This window comes from Ursus maritimus, unplaced genomic scaffold, assembly GCF_017311325.1.
Source record: "Ursus maritimus isolate PB19 unplaced genomic scaffold, ASM1731132v1 scaffold_13, whole genome shotgun sequence".
Taxonomy (NCBI): Eukaryota; Metazoa; Chordata; class Mammalia; order Carnivora; family Ursidae; genus Ursus; species Ursus maritimus.
In genome coordinates, this window is record NW_024423675.1 from 6,352,782 (window position 1) to 6,374,959 (window position 22,178).

The following is a 22,178-nucleotide window of genomic DNA, read 5'->3' on the forward strand; positions in this document are numbered from 1 at the left end:
AGGGTGGGGAGGGGTTTGGGAAGCAATCCATTTGAGTTTTTCTATAGCCATCTTTGGTCCTAAATGTGGGAAAACACATTATGTAGCACTGAAAATACCTGTTCTTTTGTGATGCTCTGCAAGTAAAATAGAAAAATATAGTGCATTTTCAATGTATTCAGAGCCCACTACAGAGAAATGTGTGTACAAAACAAGACAGTATAAATAAAATTTACAAGTTTTACAAAGGAACATTTACAGGTTTTTGTTTCTGTTGTTTGCTTGTGGATGCCCACATTATCAAACAAGACCAATTATGACCGATCCCTGGGATCTTTCTCTATTAAAATCATTATAAACAGCCCAATTCTCTTTGGAAGTACAACAGTTCAATTCTGGGGTAGTTCATGATTTTCGTAACTTTGAAAGCATTACTCACAATATGTATACATTCCTGAAATATCTATAAAGACACATTTAATTATTGCTTATGAAATTCTAACACAGTAATCAAATAATATGGTTTAATAAATAAAGCTTAAAAAAAAAAACAAAAAACAAAAGCCAGATCCTTCACCTCTTCCTTACGCGGTAAAAAGAGTTCTTTCATTTAATAAGCTTCTGACATCAGCGTTCACAAATAAAAGGCTTTTTAAAAACTGCAAGGGTGATATTCTGTGCAGCTGATTTGTTTTTGAAAGGTGAAAAATGTGAACTGCCCCTTTTCTCCTGCTTCAGAGTTCTAATATAAAACTGACTTCTTTCTTGTCGTGTTTGGACTGCATGAAACAGAACAGGATATAAAATATACATCAACTATTTCTCCTAAATTTCCTAATGTCTCGATATTGAAAAAATCTCGATGTGCTAGGATTAAAGTTTAGATAACACTGGATAGTTCTTGCTCTCAGAGACTTGCCTTCACCAACACTTTAGATGAAGTGCCTCAATTTTTTTATAGTCATAAACCTACAATTTGCATTTTTTTTAATTAAATTCTGTCTAGTAAAATCACTCTATAAACAATCTGTTAAAAGTGCCTTATAGTATTTATGGATCATTATTGCTTTTTTTTCATTGAAAAGATAGTGTGTTGTCTGATCTTTACAAAAAAATTTCTTTTTAAAAAATACCAGAGCTCTTGGCAACTTGTATTTTCTTGACTACCTGCCAATTAGTAAATGATATCAAAACAGCACTGATTAAACAAAATAAAATGGCACAAAAAGGATACCAATGTTCTGACAGAGATATGTCTTCAATCATGCTATGAATTTTTTTTTTTAATTTGAGATTCTTTCAAAGGTACCCAGTGTAGTAATGTGTCATAGATTTACACTAAAAAGGTCCAAAGCTATAAACAACTTTCTAAAACAAAGTCCTTATGAAGAATAAACACAAATGATTTTAAAAAGGAATCGTCTGAAATCACATATTTAAGGAAAATATTTCATTGATTTTAACAATAAGATCATGATTTTATTTGACAAATATATTCTTTCTTAAATTCTGTATGTACATTTTAAAAAGTCTATAAGATAAAAAGGAGGTTAGAGAGCTCAAGGTGTTTGGATGTTTTCAGGTAGTACTTTGTTTATTGTCACTGCTGTTTTCCTGGCCACCAGTGGTGGATCCTAAATTCCCTTTTTATATATTCTGGTGGCACTTAGGAGTTCAAGTCTATAGGTGCTTCTTAAATCTTCTCTTCACTGTAGGAAGGACCCAGGGCATCAACTGTCTTCTAGCAGCATTCTTATGCATAAACCGAAGGCCAGTACTGTTCTCTCGCAGTCCATAATCTCCCCCACAAGGGAGAAAGGCTCATCACACTTGGATGCCAGTTCCGTGTAAATGTAGCATTTGTGCTCTCATAGTCTGAATGCTGCTCATGATCTTCTTCTGATGGCCAACCAGTGTGATCCCTAAACTCATCACATCTCTGAAAAAGACAAATGCATTTTGTTAGTTACCTTACAAAGAATTTATTTGGTACTCAACTGTCATCAGCTCTTTAATTAAACCATCTGTTTATCTTAGGCAAACAGATCTTATCTGAGTGGTCTTGGGATTACAATCATATTCCTGCAGTGGGTCGGACTGGCAAACTTCATCAGAGTGCTGCTTCGCGAGAACCTAACAGCTCGGGCTCTCAATTTGCCATAAGTTATTTTTCAGCTGATCTGAATTCTGCATACGATATTATCAAAGTCTTAAAATTATTCTTAAGGGAAGACCAGGAAACGCTACTGGAAATGTACTCTTGAACCTAAGTGAAGTTTAAAATTTGTAATGGTTACAACAGGATACAGTACGAATGTAAGCATTTTGGGCTCTGGTAAATCAAGAATCTTCAACGATCACCAAAAGCTTTATACTGAGTTTCACTATTAAGGGGTAATTCTGAGCCTATTATTCGTTGTAGACACAAATCCAGCTCAGTTCGATCATTTGACTACATTTTAGAAAAAAATTACTTTCTAAAATGTGCAATACCTCTGTTTAATAGCTTAAATGTGACATCGACTAGCTGTGTCTTTGTACGTACTTTTACCTTTCCTAATAGCCGGGAAGATTGAGCTTAGGTATTCGCAAGCGGCTAAAACAGAGCAACAGTACGGTAGTGCAGTGGTTCACGGTAGCGGTCTAATAAGACTTTGAGGATCCTCGTTTTTCAGGGAAGGAGACTGCTTTGGAGAGATGAGGTGTCACTGTGCCAGCTCTTCCACGTGGTGAGTAGAAGGACACCACACGAGATAGCACGCGCACACGTAACTTCACAGGGATGCCACTTCCTGACGTGCCAGGAAAGAGCAGCTGATTGCTGGCTTCTCAGCTGAAAAATGTGAAACCCTTTGCACAACACTACAGACGCTGGACCCACTAACAGGACCTTGAAAACTGTTTCCCATTTTCAAACACATGGACCGAGAGAAACGTCATTGCCCGTGAGAGTTATGTTGCAGCCAAAGAAGCTGAAGTTCGGAGATAATAAGTGGATTTCCTGAGACCACATAATCAGTGAGGGAGCCAGAAAGGAAAATTTAGCTCTTTTCACTTCCAGTTCACAGCAATTACAGAAGTTGTTTTATGAGGTCATTCTTCAAGTTAAAAAAAAATGAGTCAATCATACCCCTTCCAAAACATAAGCTGAACTCTTAGTTACAGTTAATTGAATTAAGCGCCCTTGGACCTCTTCAGAAAGTAATCCTATTGGATGTGATCATGCATTTGGTATTGGGTATGAAGCTTTGAGTTTTTAATGTCTTACAAACATGGTGAAAGAAATCCTCCTTTGCAATGGAGAAAGTTTCTTTAATGCATAGGCACCTAAATGATACAGTGGTTACGGAAAGTGGACGGCTCCCCGCGTGGCATTTAGAACACTGGCTACCGAGATAAATGAGCTACCGCTTTCTAGTTGAGTCAGTTTTGGGAAAATACTTATATTCTCTGAGCCTGTGCCTTGTTGTGTATAAAACTACTGACTGAAGAAAATTATTGCTGTGAGAGTTTAAAAACATGCTATAAGTTCAAAGGTCTAGTTAGCACAATACCTGGCAATAGAAGGCACTTATTAAAGAGATATTTTTCTCCCTGATTTTGTGGTTTACATCTCGTTAGTAAATGGCAGATGACCTGATGTATAAAGCTCGGATTATGTAATATATGCTTCAATAGAATTTTGAGAGTTTCAACTTACTCAATAGTCATCCTGGCCACTGATTCAAGGGAGTTGTAGCCAGCTGCTGTGAAGTTATCTTTGTACCTTTCCATCTTAATAGCTTGTAGCCATTCTCCAACTGAACAAAAGGTCGTGAAGTCAGGAGTGTTTTGATCCAAAAGAGGACTTATTGGCCTAGATAAGAATGAAAACAGTAAAGCAATTTTTTTTTTCATGAACTACTAAGGAAAGAATGTCTTAGCCCATACAAAAATAAGGGTGTAAAGATAAAATTACATATTCTAATGGGTGTTACAGTAACAGATAAACAGACAAGTTAATACGAATTGAAGGTTGCCGGGTAACTACAAATTCCAAAATTTACATTTTATTTAGATTTGACAACCACCAGATGTGCCTTCCACACATTTTTAAAGTACAGCCCACAATATTTGTAGTCAGTCCATATTTATTTGTTCATTTGCTTCGCCAAGAGCAACTGGGAGTAAAGGAAGCACATTTGACTGTGGACTAAGTTGTTCAGACCATGCGGTGCTACTGAGAACGTGTCTTCGCCACACTGATGGTGCCTGAGAGCGCCTGGTGAGTTCACACACCTCTGCAAGGACACGACGAGCATCCGGTTTTACCCGGTGGCTGGAGCCGAATGGTTTCTAGTGCTCCTCGCAACGGGGCGAGCCAAGCTCTTTCGTCGCGTACTGAGCTACTGTCATAAACTTTAACTTCCCACACTCATCTTACTAAATAGCTCAAAGCAAAGAAAATGCGACATGCAAAAAAGTAAGGTGATAGTAAGAAAGACCCACATAACAATAATACTGATTTGAAAATGTGAAATGCCACTTAATCACAAAATTCCAGTTTGGAAAGTCTTCTAAAAATGACAGCCAGTGATAACTGCTATAAGTTTTAAGAAAACCAAAAGGCAATAAGAATGGGTCTTGTTAAACACTAATTTAATTAAGGTAAGCCACCTGAAAAGAAAAAACAAAAACTTCTGTGAACATGTACATTTCACATCAGTTTATAGTTTAACACAAACGTCAACTTGCTGTTGGGTTAGGACTGAGGAGATAAACGGCTTGAGTATTTGAATGTCCCCCAGATTCCATTCCCTAGGTATTTCTTACCTACTACAAGTTCCCAAGGGTGTTTTCAGACTATTTGGGTTTCGAATCATTTTGTCTAGAATTCCAACTATCTGTTCAAATTTCGGCCTTTCCGCACGTTCCTTTTGCCAACAATCCAGCATCAACTGGTGAAGACCAGCTGGGCAGTCCATGGGTGCTGGTAAACGATAACCTTCTTCTATTGCTTTTATAACCTAATAGCCAAAAGGACATTAAAAATATGACTGATTGAGGTTCAATTATAATAACATGCATTGTCTAGTAGGCAAAGTGATTTATCTAGATAAGAGTGAAGCACCCTTTGAAGCTTTGCAAAAGACTTGCTTATTGTTTTCCTGAACACCCATGAACATTCAATGTGTTACTAAGGGGTGCATGAACAGCATGAGATCGTGATATTTCCTGGTTGATTCAGTAATTAGGAGCAGCAATTAAGGTCACCCAGGGTGCAATAGATGGAAAAATTTTCATGGCATCCCAGAGGTTTTGAAAAGAGAATATGTTATGAAACCATTTTACTTGCATATGGCTGTACATGTACATATATGTGTATGGATGTATGAATTCTTCAAGTTGTAAGAGGAAGGTCTGAGGTACCCAGAATCGCCCCCCCCAAAGTTTCACTTTTTGCAGGGTTCAAATAACACTTTCATACAAGAAGATCTCAAAATACGTGAATATGCTTTGATAGAAAATATTACCAAGCACACTCTTATTTTAAATAATATGCAGCCTATCTACTTAGGAAAATGTATAGGGTTTTAATATATAGTGGTGTGCTGGAGGGGCACCTGGGTGGCTCAGTTGTTGAGCGTCTGCCTTTGGCTCAGGGCGTGATCCCACCGTTCTTGGATCGAGCCCCACATTAGGCTCCTCCGCTGGGAGCCTGCTTCTTCCTCTCCCACTCCCCCTGCTTGTGTTCCCTCTCTCGCTGGCTGTCTCTATCTCTGTCAAATAAATAAATAAAATCTTAAAAAAAAAAAAACAAGTGGTGTGCTGGATCGAGTAGTATACAGGTGGTTCATGAAGGTGACTGTACCACTTTCCAACTCCAAGTTTAGTGACCTCACACTGGCAGACTGAAATCAGCCTTGGGAAGGGGCCAGGCAAAGAGTTACACCCGGAAACTGGGAAAGGTTAGAACTTAGGGCTTTCCCACTCAGAGTGCTGGTTGTTCAACTTTTATCAGCACATCACTTTCTATTTATATCTAATAGCCTCCTGAGACACTGCAATAAGCTTTGAATGTTCATGAAAAATAAGTCTCCAAGGACATGGTCACATGGCAATCAAAAAGTCTGAAAGTTACTTATTCAGACTTGTTTCTTTTTCTTTATATGGAAAGCAAAAACAGATCTTAAAAATCAGAAATGGTTACAAATCAGAGCAGCACAGGAAAATAATTAAGAAGTCAAGCAACATAAATAAGGACTTGTAAAACATTAACATAATATCAAGGGGGATTAACAGATCCTTTTTGATACTGACTGACATAATAGCAGTAGAAATGCTTAAAAAAAAAAAAACCTCTGGAAAAAAACAACGGTAACCTTGAGTTTTTGAAGAAAATAAAGCCAAATGTAGGCAGACAAAAAGATGGCTTTAAGAAATGTTGATTAACTTAATACTTGTAGGGAAACATATTCCTAAGATGCTTGTTGACATTCAAGAATAGCACATTAAAATGTAAAAGGTTGCCGATTGGGACGAATAAAATAGCTGGCATCAACAATTTTTACAGAAAATCCTTCGTATAAGACAAGAAAAAAAAGTACACTTTAAAAAAATCTACACTTTATGAAAAATCAATGCAAGTTGATAAAATTTTAAAGGTAAATAGATTAACTTAATTATAGTAATTTTTGAAAAGTACTGTAAGATAAAATCCTCAGGTGAAATTCTCCCGATTACTACGTTGTACTTGCTACACATCAGTTTACTTGTACTCCAGAAAGCTGGCTTAAGTTATTTAAGCGGTGGCTTAAGTTGTGAATAAGTAAATCGACAACCTCTAAAAATTTATATATTCAAAATGACCAAATAATAAACAATCGGGAGGCATTTTTCTTTAATTGGGAAAAGAGTGGCTTTTGTTATATTTGAGGTTGCCTGTATTTGAACATAAGCAGTATCTTTCTGATTTGACAGGACTCCACTCCCCTGCTCATAACATGAGTGCAGTCCTTATTTTGCAGTGTGTTTCTAACCTATGTCCCTGCTTGTTGTTTGTCTTCAGATATGCAGAAAGGAACAATGAACCTAGAGTGATCTTTCCATTTATCTTGTCCTGTAAATAATCTTTAAAAATGCAAATCTAGGGGTGTCTGGATGGCTCAGTCCGTGGAGCATGAGACTCTTGATCTCGGGATTGTAAATTCAAGCCCCACGTTGGGTGTAGCGATTACTTAAAAATAAAATAAAAATTAATAAAATGTAAATCTAAATCTTATCATGATCCTCCTGACATAAATACTCTTCAGCAGCTCTCCAAGCCTTCATAAAAACATATATTCTTAAGTCTTTGTGCCAATGAACATAGTACTATTAAATGACTCTTACAAGAATGAGTTAATGAACCCTCTGTGGTTTGTCTTATTGCGTTATAGGAATTTCATGATTCCTATTATTATAGCAGAGAAACATTGATTTCAGCACAAAATGAAACTTCGGCTTTCAAAGATAGAGTGGTTTACAAATTCATTAAAGAGCAGCTAAAGATAGCATTTAAAATAAGAGATGCTCTGGACGGGGAATGGAATTTGGGACCCTAAATTTCCCATCAGGAATCCTGCACCTACCTCTCGGAGCACTAGAGAGAATTGAGGTTCTACAGTTTTTATTTGGTTAGCTGCATTTTATTTCCCGTTGGGAAAGTAAAAAGCACTTTCTGCAAATAGTTATACATTCTTGGAAACAACAAGGCACACAGGTAATATGGTTGAACCTACACTTCTTAGAGCATTATGTAATTATTCACAAAATTCATTTAAGACCTCTTCTTATGAAACTACCAGAAACCCCTTGGACCCAGATCTATCCTTAATATTTTAATAAAAGTCAAAGAAAACAGAAAAACTTTAAGCAATTTCTAATTCTAGATAGGACCCAGATTAGTAGGAGGTGACTTTGGTAAATGACATTTATATAGGGGGCACTTCTTTGGTATATACTGTGAAGAAATACTTAGAAATAAAAACAAAAGTTACTTGCTGCAAAGTGTTTCAGTATTATTATAGTAGGATCATTGTAATTAAGAGAAAAAGGAATACAGAAAAACCCCATGATAATGGGCCTGTAATAACTCAAAATGGGATCGAACATGATTGACTTCTGCTCTTTGCTCATGCTCATTTCCATTCCATTAACCTCACAGTAATATATGACCCACATTTTATGCAACTCAATATTTTGGACCACACATATGGGATTATGGCAAAGTTTCACCAAAAAAAAAAACCCCATAATTTTGTTTCTATCATAATATAAAAAATACAAAGTCATAAATCAGTGGTGACTTTTAAAAGGAAAAACAGGGCTCACAATTTAACAGAGTAAATTTAGTTAAAGGGTAGTATATTTTTGAAGCTCTTAAAATGTCTTTTAATGAACCATTTTAATAATTTAACTTTATGGAAACTTAATTGTTTTTATCATCCTTATGACTACTTACAAGTTAAACTAACAATGTATTGGTCTAGCTTAAAGTGAGAAGAAATGACTTTGTTGAGGACTATAAACAGAAAAATATATAATCTATATAAAGAATTTCAAAATTTCAAAATTGGAGGGTAAAAGTTTTATTTGAACTAATTAAGACACACATTTAATGAAAAATCGCTACTGTGAATGCCAACTAAGCATATTTTCAATTTCTGTAATATTCATTATGTTCGACTGAATCTATATAAAGATTTTTCTTTGAAAGGCCATTACAGAAAGGGCCAAACATCTGCAGATTTTTAAGAATGAAAATCAGAAATTTATTTGGGAAGCTCACCCTCAATTTTAATAGCAAATAACTAAATTCTAACTGCTCCCATTACAGTGAAAATTCAAGAAAGTTACAAGTACACAGAAATACAGTAAGAATCCATTCAAGTTCTAATCAAGTGATAACCTGTTTGGATTTGGGGATCATCAGACACATGCAAACTCTCTTCCCAAGATTTTCTTGCTCACTGCCTTGCCCACCATGCAAATAAAGCCTTCTGGAAACTATCTACCTTACTGACTTCTACAATACCTATGGTCTGTTCAGAGTGATCACAGAAACCTCCCTTTATTCAGCATTCAGCCTGGAATTTTGTGGACTTGCTTAAAACATAACGATCAATTTACATGTTGTTTCTCACGGTGTCTTATGAAAAGTCTTAAAATCCAAGGCATTTGGAATTTGAAGACTTTCTAAAATCCTCGCCAAATTCCTAGCAACTAAATTGGAACAATGTTAATTAATTCACTTAATAAATAAATCTAAACTAATTAAAAGTAATATCTAGTTAGACCTGTTGAAAGTAAACTTCCCAGAAAACACAACCTATTTGCACATACGCAAAATTTCCATATGCATTGGGGGTTGTCAGATCTCTTAAGTTTCTCCATGAACTCCTACCAGAGACTTAAAGTAAAAAACCTTTTATCTAGAGAATTTTTTGCCAGAATGAAATTCATTATTTTGAATTATTCATTTTTTTCACCATTTGTATTTTGAAACTTAAACATGTAATTACTCAAATAGCACTTTAACAACATAAGTATAAAATAATGAGTATTATCCTATAAGAGGAATATTAATATAAATTTCACTATAAAAACAATTGTGTAGGTAATCTCCTACTATTACAGAAACTATTGTCTGAATTTATAATTCAAACCTTCAAAATTACAAAAAAGAGGAAAGATAGCGCTAAACGTTCTAGGTCAGAAGTAAATGTCCCTGTAGACATAATTTCATTTGATCAAGAAAAATATTTATTAATTCTTGATACACTAATTATATATTTTTGACATTTTGTTTTCAGGAAAAAAGAATATTTAAGGAATTCTAAAAATTAAAATTGAAGATTTTTTTTCTTCTTTAACCATTTCTATTATTTGTTTTTTGGAAGTTAAGTGAACTTTGAATTTAAGTCATCTTATATTCCTGTCATTCCTTTTATGTTTGAATCTAGTACAGAAGGAAGGTGTCAAAAGAAATGAAACTCCACTGAGTGTCTAGGGAATGTAAATATTTCTCTTTCTCTGCCCCAAGGATTTGTTTGCCCACATTTTGACAGTCCATGAAATCTTTGACACTGAGTCCTGTCAAATATTAACAACTTTGCCTCTGCCAAACGGACTCATCATTTAGACTTTTATCTTTGAAAAACCAAAAGCAAAACCAAAACCAAAAAAAAAGTTTCATGTCATCTCTCAGTTCAAAACACTAAAACATTTAGATGACTTAAACGGTCCACCTCTTCAGGCTGTGAACTTTTCAGTTAATTCAGAAACTTGTTCAACCTTACCAACAAACGATCTGACTTAAGTTGTCAAAAAATAACTATTTACAAGTTTTAGGAATTTGATACGGTAAATTCTAACAATAAACCCCCAATACTGATTTGATAGAACAATGCTTGCAACCTTGTTTTGAAAAATAACTCAATTTTAACTTTAGTGAGCTTCTATTGCTGTCCATGTTTATATAATACTTCAAGAATTCACTATTCCAGTTTGCTGGTCACATCCTTCTTTTAAATGGCAGTACAGACTTTCCTCAAGCACCACTTACTTCTTCACTCATCAAGAACATGCATTTATACCATTTCCAAACTCCTTCATAAAGCCTTTCATCAATTTGCCCCAACTTAATCTGCACATCAAATCACTAGCAATATGCACATCTCTGTTCTAGGACAGTGAGTCTATTTGGTTCACCTCTACACTTTGCTGAGCTTTTGCTTCTGGACTGTTCAGTGTGCCCCCTTGGTAAATTCTCTCAGTTATGAACCAAAGTCTTCTCAGAGCTCCAGTTCAAATCCAGGTACCTACCTACATTTTACACTTGCTCTACTTTTATCTAAATTTCACTCACATTTTCAGTATGTTGAACTATATGAATCTGTCAGTATTTGAAAGTTTCTGACCTAACCGAATGCCAATTTCATAAAATTCAACCTAATAGAAGCAAATATTCACTTGCACTTATGCTATATTGTCTTATAAATGGTCTCTTGGTGTGAGATGTATGCCCCCAAGAACTGCCATCACCTTCTTTTCTCAAAGGATAACAGCATGTTTTATGCTTTAGTGTGTATCCAGATGCATATTTAATTAAGTGCTAATTTTTCAGGAATTTCCAAAACTACTCCCATTGTGATTCCATTCTAAAATATCACTATGAAACACTTACCAATATATAACATCTAGTTTGTCTCATGAAATTAAAATTTAATCAAATCAACCAACAATAGATAGTTTAAACCTGTTTTCTCAGGACATTAAGAGCAAAAGAAAGATAAGCTTTGAAGACAAAAAAAACAAAACAAACAACCACAGCCTTCCTTCCCCTCCTCTCTGCAAATGACTCTTTTACTCATGTGACTTTCCCACTACAGCTGCGCAAGCACAACATCATTATCTTTATTAGGAGGACATCTCTTTTGTACGCTTCTGTTACATCAAGAGGATTAAAAAAAAAGAAGAGAAAAAGCAATTCTTCAAAATGAAATTAATTGAACCACTAATTTATGGTAATTTTTGTGGGAATAACTGTGGAAACTCAGCAATCATATTTTTCTAATTCTATAAAAGTTTCTTCTTATGAGCCATTACCTACATGTTCCAATAACAATGGATATTAACGTATGAAATCCTTTTTGTTTAACTAGTGTAACACCTACATCTTGATTCGACATGTCCCAATAAGGTCTTTCTCCATAAGACATAACTTCCCACATGACTATTCCATAACTCCATACATCACTGGCTGATGTGAATTTCCGGTATTGGATGGCTTCAGGTGCAGTCCACCTTACTGGAATTTTTCCACCCTGTTATAAAAAGAAATTGAAATTTTAAATATGCATAATAACTTATAAATCATTTATAGCAGAACCATAAAGCTACAGTTAAACATTTGTATATTTGGGTAGCAGTTCAGCAGTATCCCACCTATCCACCTTGAATCTCTCTAAGTGTATTTAAACTTACCAATCTGTTTTTTAAAATGTCATTACAAGTTTTCACTTTTAAGGCAACTCAATTTAATGGGCCCTTTGGTGATCTTAGGGCAAGAGTCTAGTCAAAAGACAATGACCAATAAGGCAACATAACTATTAAAGTGGAAGGAAATGTGGGCAATTTCACTAAATCCTCATATATTTTCCTTTTTTTTCTAATCTCACAAAAGTTGTAAGAATTCGCATAGTTAATAATCTTTTAAAATCTTTGTTTAAAATGAGATTATATTTCTCTGCTACAATTATGAAAGCTAGCAACTAGATGTTATGGTATAAAACTGTATTATGCATATGAACACCTTGCTAATAAGACAAGCATGTTGCCATTCTGATCTCACTTCTTCTCTTAGTCTATACAGGGTGAAAAAGCAGCAATGATTCTTGCAAAAGGAAAAAACAGCAACAACAAAAAGCTGAGGTGAGTTTGCCTCTTTTCTACTGTTTAGTTTCATATTATGTCCTGTTTTCTTGGTAGGAAAACCTTTGGAAGACAAAGAGGTGCAGGAAGAGACTTTTTCTTACAGTTGTGGTATAGACAGCTTCTGGATCGTCCTCTATAACCCGGGACAGGCCGAAATCTGACACTTTACAAACAAGATTGCTGTTGACAAGAATATTGCGAGCCGCAAGGTCCCTGTGAACGTATCCCATGTCGGCCAAATATCTCATTCCAGCAGCAATTCCTCTCAGCATTCCTACTAACTGAATGACGGTAAATTGCCCATCGTGTTTCTACAGGAAGACAAGAACAAAAGTCCTTCACTGTACTTTCAAAGGGAAAAAATTGCTGTGAAAACTGTCTGCATACTAGTCATTTACTAGAGTATAATAAGATTTATTAACTAATTTTCTATATAATACAGACATTTGTGAAAAACAAAACAGGTGCTGATTCGACTGACCTTCCAATAATACAAAATTGAGTTTTGGTAATCGTTTAGTTATTTAGATTGATATGTTATTTGTACTGATTAAAAATAGTATCAGATTATGTGGGTCCAAAAGTATACACTGATTTTTGGGTCAAAGTTAGGCAATGGAGTATCTGAAAATATTATCCTTGACAACGAAGTGTTTTTTCCACCTGCTAAAAATTATACAATCTAGAAATATACAAAGGGATGAAGATTAAGATTTTTTTCTCCAGAAGATAAAAAAGGGAAAGGAGAAAGTTTTTGATTAAAGATGAAGAAAAACTATGAAGTAGAAAATGATTATCCTGGCTGATTTTGTTTTCATTTTATATTTTTCCTTGTTCTGCTGTTGGTGGGAACATTACTTGCAACAAAGATTCTCTAAAACAGATGCACTAGCAAATGGGATTGAGAGCTCTTTACAACCAGACTGGCCACCATCTATTTCTAAGCCATTTTTTTTAAATAAAGATTTTATTTATTTATTTGATAGAGACAGAGAGCACAAGTAGGCAGAGCGGCAGGCAGAGGGAGAGGGAGAAGCAGGCTCCCCACTGAGCAGACAGCCCAATGTAGGACTCTATCCCATGACCCTGCGATCATGACCCAAGCCAAAGGCAGAGGCTTAACGACTGAGCCATCCAGGCACCCCTCTAAGCCATTTTTAATTCACAGATTTCTCCAACTGAATCGTAAATATGTTGCATGAGGATATTGGTTTGAGTTGATAAACTTGCCAGGTGCTGCCTTATTCCAAAGAATTGAGAGTTATGCATATCATAAAGGTGCAGAATAAAAATTTCTCTCAATCTTCTGATTGTTTATAATTTAAATTGAATGTATCATTCCAGATTACATATGATAAAACCACATGTCCTCTTATTCTTTAGACTATATTCTCTTCAGCATTTGGAAAAATGTTAACAGGTGTTTACATTCTTAGGTGAAAAGTCTCAGAGCAAAAATATGTATGTTTATATATTTAGAATTTATTATAAAAATAATCACATATTATTAATTTTCAAAATGTTAGTAATTCTATTACATTCAGTGTTCACATAGTAATAAGACAGAAATGGTTCCAGAGAACAGAATTGGGATCATCATGTTAATACTGAATGGTTATCTCATTTTTTAGTCTTCTCTGTATTACCTCTTTGTACTGAAAAAGTAAAATGTTACTCTATAACATGTATTCAAATTAAAAGGCTTCTGGTAGGCATCCTTTGTATTTGAGGGAATATATTCATGAATACTATTGTTTAAACCACAATGTATCACTTACGTGCTCAAAAGGATTCTAGTTCAATCCAGACTAGGACTCTGATCTTTAATCTAATCTGCCTTTTTAAAGGCAATTTTCTGATCTGTTAAAGTTTATAATGTTTACGTTTTATACTGTAAAAAAAACCAAACAATTATAGTGGTAATATGGATAGTATATTTAGAATGAGAGGATAATTTTGTTTCTTACCCTGAGAAATGCATCAAGGGCTCCATTTTCCATGAATTCTATTACTATCATGACTGGTTTCCCTAAAATTAAAAAAAAAAAATACACACACACATATATATATACACATACATATATATATAAGAAAAAAAGCATTGCTTCAGGAACCATAACCTAAACTTCAGGCTTATTCCCATTCTCACCCTTGTGAGATATGTGGTGCTCTTCTGAAAGGCTGAATGTGTGAGCTGTGAGTGTTTCTAATGTCCCCAGTGCTGCTGCTGAACTCACAGTCATTAAATGTCTGTTTGGAAGACGGTTATGATTCACAAAATTAAACAACAAAGTCAGAGTGTTCTGACTCCTGCTCTATGAATGAAACTCAGAAAAAAAATGACACTTGATATAAAATGTAAAGACTAAAGTGTATCACTTTTATGGCTGTTGAAGCTGAATGAAGATATCAGTCACTCCATCTGTCTATCAGATTTATTCTTTAACTCTCATCCTGCCTTCATTCATCCTGATTTTTTTCAGAGGTAGTAACATAAAAGAAGAAGTTAGTCTGTGATATACCAAGAAAAAACATTCATTTAGAATATGCAATATATTCATGACTTGGTTTTTTAATTAGGTACAAAATAACACTAATTTCTTACAGTCCATGTGATAAATGAAAGATATCAATATCTACCTCTTGTAACCACCCCTTCCAAATGGACAACATTTGGGTGGTCAAACTGCCCCATGATGCTTGCTTCACATAAAAAGTCTCTCCTTTGTTTTTCTGTGTAACCAACTTTGAGGGTTTTTATGGCTACTGCAACATCTCTTTTCCCTGGAAGTTTCAAACGACCACTGCAGACTTCTCCAAATTCTCCTGAAGTAATAGAATAGGCAGGTGTATTTTAATTTCAAAAATATTTTCTTCTTGCAAGGTAAATGCATAATTCTAAAAAACAATTTTAAGCTTTGCGAAACTGTTACACAAGCTACTGTAATTTTTTAACTGGATTAATGCAAACTTCTTAAGAAAAAAACATTTAGATTTGAAATATAGTATATAATGTACACTGATGATTAAATTTAGCATAAGGGCGCATTTGCAAATTCTGAACACTGTGATTGCTTTTACTGTTTGAGAAGCAAATATTTTTTAAAAACTTCAAAGTCTGGAATTCGTATGCACCATGACTGCTAAATTCAAGGGAGTTGAATCCAACATGTATAATTACTATGAAAATATGTTGTATACGTAGGAAATAATATTCCTTTAAATAATTCACACATATTAATTTTCTGCATGGAATTAAAAGGCTAACTGATACCCACGAATACATGAAAAAAAGATAAGCATGAAAGCCTGGCAAGAAGACGGTAAAACAAGTAAGAGGAAATGTATATTCCAGCAAAATTCGGGAACATTCTAATTAAAAAAAAAAAAAATTACTAAGTCATTTCCTAAACAACAGGCCAGAACTATTAAGTAGCTGCCAGTAGAACGCTATCTTAAAAATCCAACAGAAGACAAAAGATACACAGATTCTCTGTGCCATATGCTTCTTTTTCCCTTTTTTTTCCTTGAGCTCTCATAAACAAGTACAGCCTCATTGCTTCCAACAGTTCAGGTAAATGCAAAAGTTCTATACTTGAGGTATAATTATTTGCCTGTCATTATGATGTATGACTTTCGATCCTGGCTAAATGGAACAGCTGAACAAGGAAGCTACAACAGCCTTACCTGCACCAATCACACGCTCAATTTTAATACAGGAGGCATCTAGCTCCTTGGCGAATTGATGGACAGCTCTATTTGGGTCCTCATAGGTTTCAGGGTCAATGTAGGTTTTGGTGCCTGGAAATTTAACTGTAATGATGTAAGAAAGCATGACTGTGATGAAGCAACGCACTTATTGTGCAGTCAGCCCAGGAATTTCATTATGCAGAGTGCTCCTTGGAACAGTGAACTTGCTTCCACACCACCTGATTCACAGCAGTTTTAACAGACTACTTCAGTCTGTTGGCGTATAGGTATTATCTGCAAGCTTCTATAGGTAACATAGGATCCAGCTCATAGGTTACTAACTGAATTGCTTTTCCAGTAAATCAACAAAAGACATCACCAAAATTCTCTGACAGGACTCTTATCAGACTGGAGGTTTAATTAAATTCACTGCTATCATGGCATAGTTCAAGCCATAGTGAGGTTTGTAATGGACTTGGAAACACATTTGTAAATCTATCAGTCAGTCAATCAATCAAATTAATACACTGGGAAAAGAAGACATTTCATTTACAGGTAGCCTACTACACTGACAGCAATATTAAAAACATTTAGACATCTTACTTATTCTTTTGATTTATTTTCTTAAAGACCAACCACCGTTGACATATACATAAAATTAGTACAAGATGTGAGGGACCGCTATCACAGAATCAGAGAGAAATCTACTAAAGACACAGTTTCATCTTCACCTTGAAGGGCAGTAGAGGCCAGATGTACAAAATGCAGAGTAAAGTTAGAAAATTTACAATATTCCTGGGATCTGCTAACCATGTATGACAGCAATTTGAAAGAGGAATGGTTTATATGAACTTTCAATTATAAGGCTCTGGAAGGAGGTAGCCAATATGCCTCAGAAAAGGTAGTCAAAATTCAAACAACATAGATTCATCTTAAAAGTTAAAATCTTCTTAAAATGCACCCAGAAGCATGCAGGTAACAGATAATGCTAAGTCAACTTTAAATCAAATTCAATTACAATAATGTACTCCAAATCTAATCATTTGGTTAAAGACAAAGATAAGATAGATAGGCATATATTTGGTTATATTAATGCAATAAAAAGAATTACACTATATCCTCAAAAAAACTTTATTGTTTTTAACAAAGCCACTGAACAATCTTTTCATTAAATCTTACTATTGTGAGAACAATATATTTCTTTATGTATTACACTGCAGCCTAACTGTGCTTATGTCATCACATTAAATTAAAATTATATTTTTAAAAATAAACACATAACAAACAAAAAGCAGAATGTCTAAAGAAAATGGGATTTAAAAATCTTGATTTATTCTGTAGTTGATTGTTTATCCAAAATTGATTGTCTTAAACAATTATTGTTGCAGTTTATAAAACTGACAGATGCTCATTTGTTACTAAAGCTGAACATGAAAAAAAAAACACAAGAAGAAAAGAGAGAGGGGATAGAAAGAGAAAAGAGAGAAGAAGGAGTACAGGGAAGAGGGGGGAAGAGAAAAAGAGAGAAGGGAAGAAAACAATAGGTTAACCTCCTAGATTGGCAGGCAGATGGAGAATGAGCCATCTTCTCCCTTTTTATTCTCTTTCTTTCTTTTGCTCTTTCATTGTTTTTCTGGTTTTGTTTTGTGATAAGGGAGCTAGATTGGAGGTAACCTTCTGCATCTCAAATGGGTCTCTGATGGTTCTTTATTCAAGCTGTCATAAAACATTTTGACAGGCCACAGCAATTTTGGCATAAAAACATGAAATACTGCCCAGCTTGGATTCAAAGACATTGTTAGAAGAAATGGTAGGAGGAAACAAAATGTAAATTGGAATTGCTTCACTAAACTTCTCCATTGTGTTTATGTCTTTAAATGTAGCACTTGGGGCCACGGAGAGTTGAGGGCGCCTGATACAAATGACTGGACATTCTATTAAATTCAGTGCTCTAAAAGCTAGTTAAATGGTTGCTTTCATGTTTCTGTAAAAATTCAATCTGGTGTCTTAGCACCTAAGAAAATTGTCTGTATACTAACGAAATAAAAGGACACCAACTTGTAAATAGCTGGTGACCATAGCTTTGTACTTTACGTATTTTACACACAGCTATAAAATCAAATAAAATGCCTGGTACTCATCAAATGACAAGAAAAGATATCTCTGTAAAAAAGGTGATTCGAAAATATCAAGCATTTACCAGGGTAGGATATCGTTAAGTGCACTTTAGTTTTTCATTATTCATTTAAAAATGGATGTTTTAAAATAGGAAAACATTAACAATTTCTGAATACTCTGGTTTGTTGCTTCTCTCAGTTTAAGAGTACAAGCTTTTTTGTATTTTAATATCTCATTTACATTTCTCATGAGTGTTAAATATCTTAAAACCACCATTGATATTTTGTTTTGGAGATGAAAACTGTTTTTATATACCAAGTTTATCTTGTCTATGTCAGCAAGTAAGACATACAGCTCTATTTTTTTCTGATTACAAACTTGATGTCAAATGTAAAAAAAAGCAAATGGCATCAAAATATTAAAACCAAGTGATGACAATTTAGCATAAGGTGATACAACATGTTTTAGGTAAGCCGTATTTCAATTTACCTTCTGCATTAACCTGAAAGCTAAAAGCAAATAAGCTAAAACGTATTTGATAATTTGGGGATGTCTCAGATATACTCAATAAGGGAAAGAAAAGTGACATACTGATGAAGGTAAAATTAAATGATTCTGTCATCAAATTTTTCACAAAATGGGTAGAATTGGGCATTTTAGGAATTATAGATAACTCTTTTAGATACATTTTAAACTAGATATAAAAGTTTAGGCAATCAAGTTTCTATTTACTCCTTCCCATTGGGGAAGTGTTACAAATACTCTCTCATGTTGTGAAAGAGAAAAAAAATGTAACCTCCATTTTTTCTGTGTATCTCTATAAACTGCCCATGGCACTCTCATCACTGATAATAATAGTAATGTTAATAACAGTGCTCACAATTTGTGTCTTTAAACCACACATTTTCTTGATTGATGTTTATACATTTTTGTGACTTTAGGACGGGTACATGACAATATCTTCTTAGATACTGACAAAGTAATTTGATAAATAACACAATGATCGATGTAATTCTTAGGCCAATTAGGAAATTTATCTATCCATGAGAAATTTTGGTAAAGATTATGCTACCAAGAAAAATAAATACAATTGTTTTTTAATATTTTTAAAGATTAACAATAAAAACAATGGGTTTGGATAAGAACATCATTAATTGTCCGAACTCAAATCATATGATCGTGAGGTTTTTACTTTGGCTACATGAAGTAATAACATTTATTTGCATAGCTCTCATTTGGTTTTTTTTCCTGGCTACCCACATTGCAACAGGAATAAGATTAATGCAGAGGGGCATCTCTTTTCTTTGGTTTCCGAAGATCTCTTCTGAATGTGATTTCTAAAATCAACTTTTAAGAATCCGGTAACCCAAATCCACAGAAAAACAGTGGAGGATTGAATCCTATTATTATGCAATCCATATTGGGGGAAATATCCATCCGATGGACAATGTACAGTAGCCTAAGCGAAAGAGGCTCTGCAGCTCTGTCTTTCATGGTAGCGTCACTCATTGGGTGGGAAAACAAGGCTCTGCCCTTCTACTTCTAAATGAATTCCTTAGCTGGAAGACAGGCCATGCAACTTTTAATGGATTTTTGTTAGAATGGTATGAAACACTGGGGCAAAGTTTGCAAAAGGAAAAATCGTGCCCTAAGAGCAGCTAAATATCCTGCAGGAATATTATAATTTCTTGTGAGAGATTACATTTCTCAAACTGTTTTATGTTTTTAAAATTCACATCATATGATTTTCATTCTAAATATCTTGTTCAAATGCTTTAAAGCAACATTTTGAGCTCATTACGTACTTCGAAGCATGAGACATTAGGAATTTATTCATGCCAATACTAACAACCAGGTGTCTGTATTAATTGGGGTGCATAATAATAAAGAAAAGCCAAACACTTACAATGAAAGTAAAGCTCTTCATCCCCTTCTTGGTCAGCTTTACTATAACCACAGTGCCTAGAAAAAAATCAGATTTGTGATGTCAATTAATGATCTTACTTTATATATTTAAAATTCAGTACAACATACCTTAATTCTTTGACAACATGCCAGTTAGAGCAATAAACAAAATACAAAAAAATTCCTGTCCATAGTTATGAACCCATTGATAATAATATAGTAACTCATATGACTAAAAACTGTACAGAGTATAAAGTCTTTGTGTGAGATAATGTAGAAGGAACATACTTCATTGATTTAGATTTATCAGTGAGTGAATATTTGCTTATACTTTTTTCTGAAAAACAACAGCAACAACAGATTTAAAATGGTCTCCACTGACCAGTAAACTAAACACGTACATCTTTCCCCAGCTATCTCCTATACTTATGATGAAAATCTAACTGAAAGTAACCAATAAAAGTACACCCAACAGAAATTATAACACTCATTGCTCTTAAACTAAAGGCAGTGAAAGATTAAGCTCACACTGTATTTTGACCTTGGGAGAGGGGAAATGTATTGACCTGTAACATCTCATACCAGACAAAGAGTGTTTGCATTTACTTTCTAACATTCTAATACACTAAATAGTAAGTAATAGGCTGACATAATTCTGAAAAATCAATACATTCTGTGTTAAAGATTAGAACAAATTTGTGTTTTACCTTCTTCCAATGATGAAGCCAAAGACCATGAACACCAAAATGATGGTTCCTGCCACTGCAACCACGGCAATTATAATAACAGGATTCTGTTCACTGGAGACGGCTGTTGCTGGAAAGAGAGAAAATAGGTTCAGAAACACTCAACACCATGTAAGAACTTGAGAGGGTAAACAAAATCTTATGAATAGGAGATACCTACGCTTTTTAATTCACCTCTAATTTTAAATGAATGCATTATATTGTAATAATATAAACTTAAATAAACGCTTATTTTTTGCATTTTAAGGGCATGGTAAGGACAATACTTTCATCTACTTTATACTCCTCAGCTATAAAAGACACCTGTAAAATGCCTTATCGAATGGCTATCCCCTGCTTAGTTGCTGAAAACTTAGTTATGAATCAACAGAGAGAAATCTTTGATCTACAATTGTTATTAAATCTCCATTTTTCCCCCCAGGAAGGTATTCGATCTCCATGTCTCTTTTTCTGATATGTGAAAAAGGGAACAAAATATATACTCTGCATTTTTCAAAGCATCTTAAGTGCTTTATCTCTCATATTATCAATATAAAATAAAAATCACCATGGAATCATCGTAAATCATCTGATTTTATAATGCACCATAATTCAGGGAAAAGGTGAGTAAAAGTATTTGTACTAATTTGACAAAGTATGCTATCCACGCATTTGAGAGTTTAAGATTACAGAGGAGGTAAGCTATTTACAAAAAAGCAAACTTTCCGCAAGTACTTTAAAAAACATTTTAGCATTATCTAATTGCAGATACTTCCTGTACAAGGCTAAGTGATTCTTCTATGCTTATTAAGACAAGCCCAGTTGGACCTTTCTGAGAGTCTCTTGGGGAGCAGTATGTGTTTATGTGTCCTCTAAAGCAGGCCCTGATTCCGATTCTTCATCGAGTCACATGGCCTTCTCACTTCCATTTTTCCAAATTAGTAAAGTTCTACTTATATGATAACTCATAATTGTCATATTTTCCCCAGAGTATTATATTTCCAATACCAGTACAGATTTCATAAAACAATCAAAGGAGTGTAAAAACAATGAGAATGTGTATTTCAACAAATGATCCAGGTTGCAAATATCATTTAATATACAACATCAAACTAATACAGTTTGCTTATTGCTGAAACAATCCACAGCTGTAATCTTTAATATAAGGCAGGATGGAAAATACTACTTCTTGGTGGTGGCGAGGGACTGGGTCTCCAGGGAAGTAAATTATACGTAGGCAGAGTATGTCTTGCCACAATAGGCAGCATCAAGTTTTTTCTGATTGGCCCTTCTCTATTTATCTAT

General features: G+C 34.4%; 1 protein-coding gene across 11 annotated transcripts in view; it reads right to left on the reverse strand.

The window, feature by feature from the left end:
* Nucleotides 1-1,660: 1,660 nt before the first annotated feature.
* The window catches only part of EPHA7 (EPH receptor A7), a 158,791-nt gene continuing 138,273 nt past the window's right edge, over nt 1,661-22,178 (reverse strand). For 2 of the 11 annotated variants that reach the window (XM_008705041.1, XM_008705039.1), the window contains exons 8-17: nt 20,856-20,964; nt 20,150-20,205; nt 16,123-16,248; nt 15,076-15,261; nt 14,403-14,464; nt 12,537-12,746; nt 11,676-11,825; nt 4,792-4,985; nt 3,680-3,835; nt 1,661-1,918 (exon numbers count right to left, since the gene is read on the reverse strand). In XM_008705041.1, the coding sequence (XP_008703263.1) occupies nt 1,804-1,918; nt 3,680-3,835; nt 4,792-4,985; nt 11,676-11,825; nt 12,537-12,746; nt 14,403-14,464; nt 15,076-15,261; nt 16,123-16,248; nt 20,150-20,205; nt 20,856-20,964 (1,364 nt within the window). In that variant the 3' untranslated portion in view covers nt 1,661-1,803. Of the gene's footprint in view, nt 1,919-3,679; nt 3,836-4,791; nt 4,986-11,675; nt 11,826-12,499; nt 12,747-14,402; nt 14,465-15,075; nt 15,262-16,122; nt 16,249-16,555; nt 16,558-17,514; nt 17,550-17,897; nt 17,905-19,207; nt 19,228-20,149; nt 20,206-20,855; nt 20,982-22,178 lie in introns of those variants that run through there. The other 9 variants (XM_040627548.1, XM_008705040.1, XM_040627549.1 and 6 more) reach the window with 8 other exon arrangements.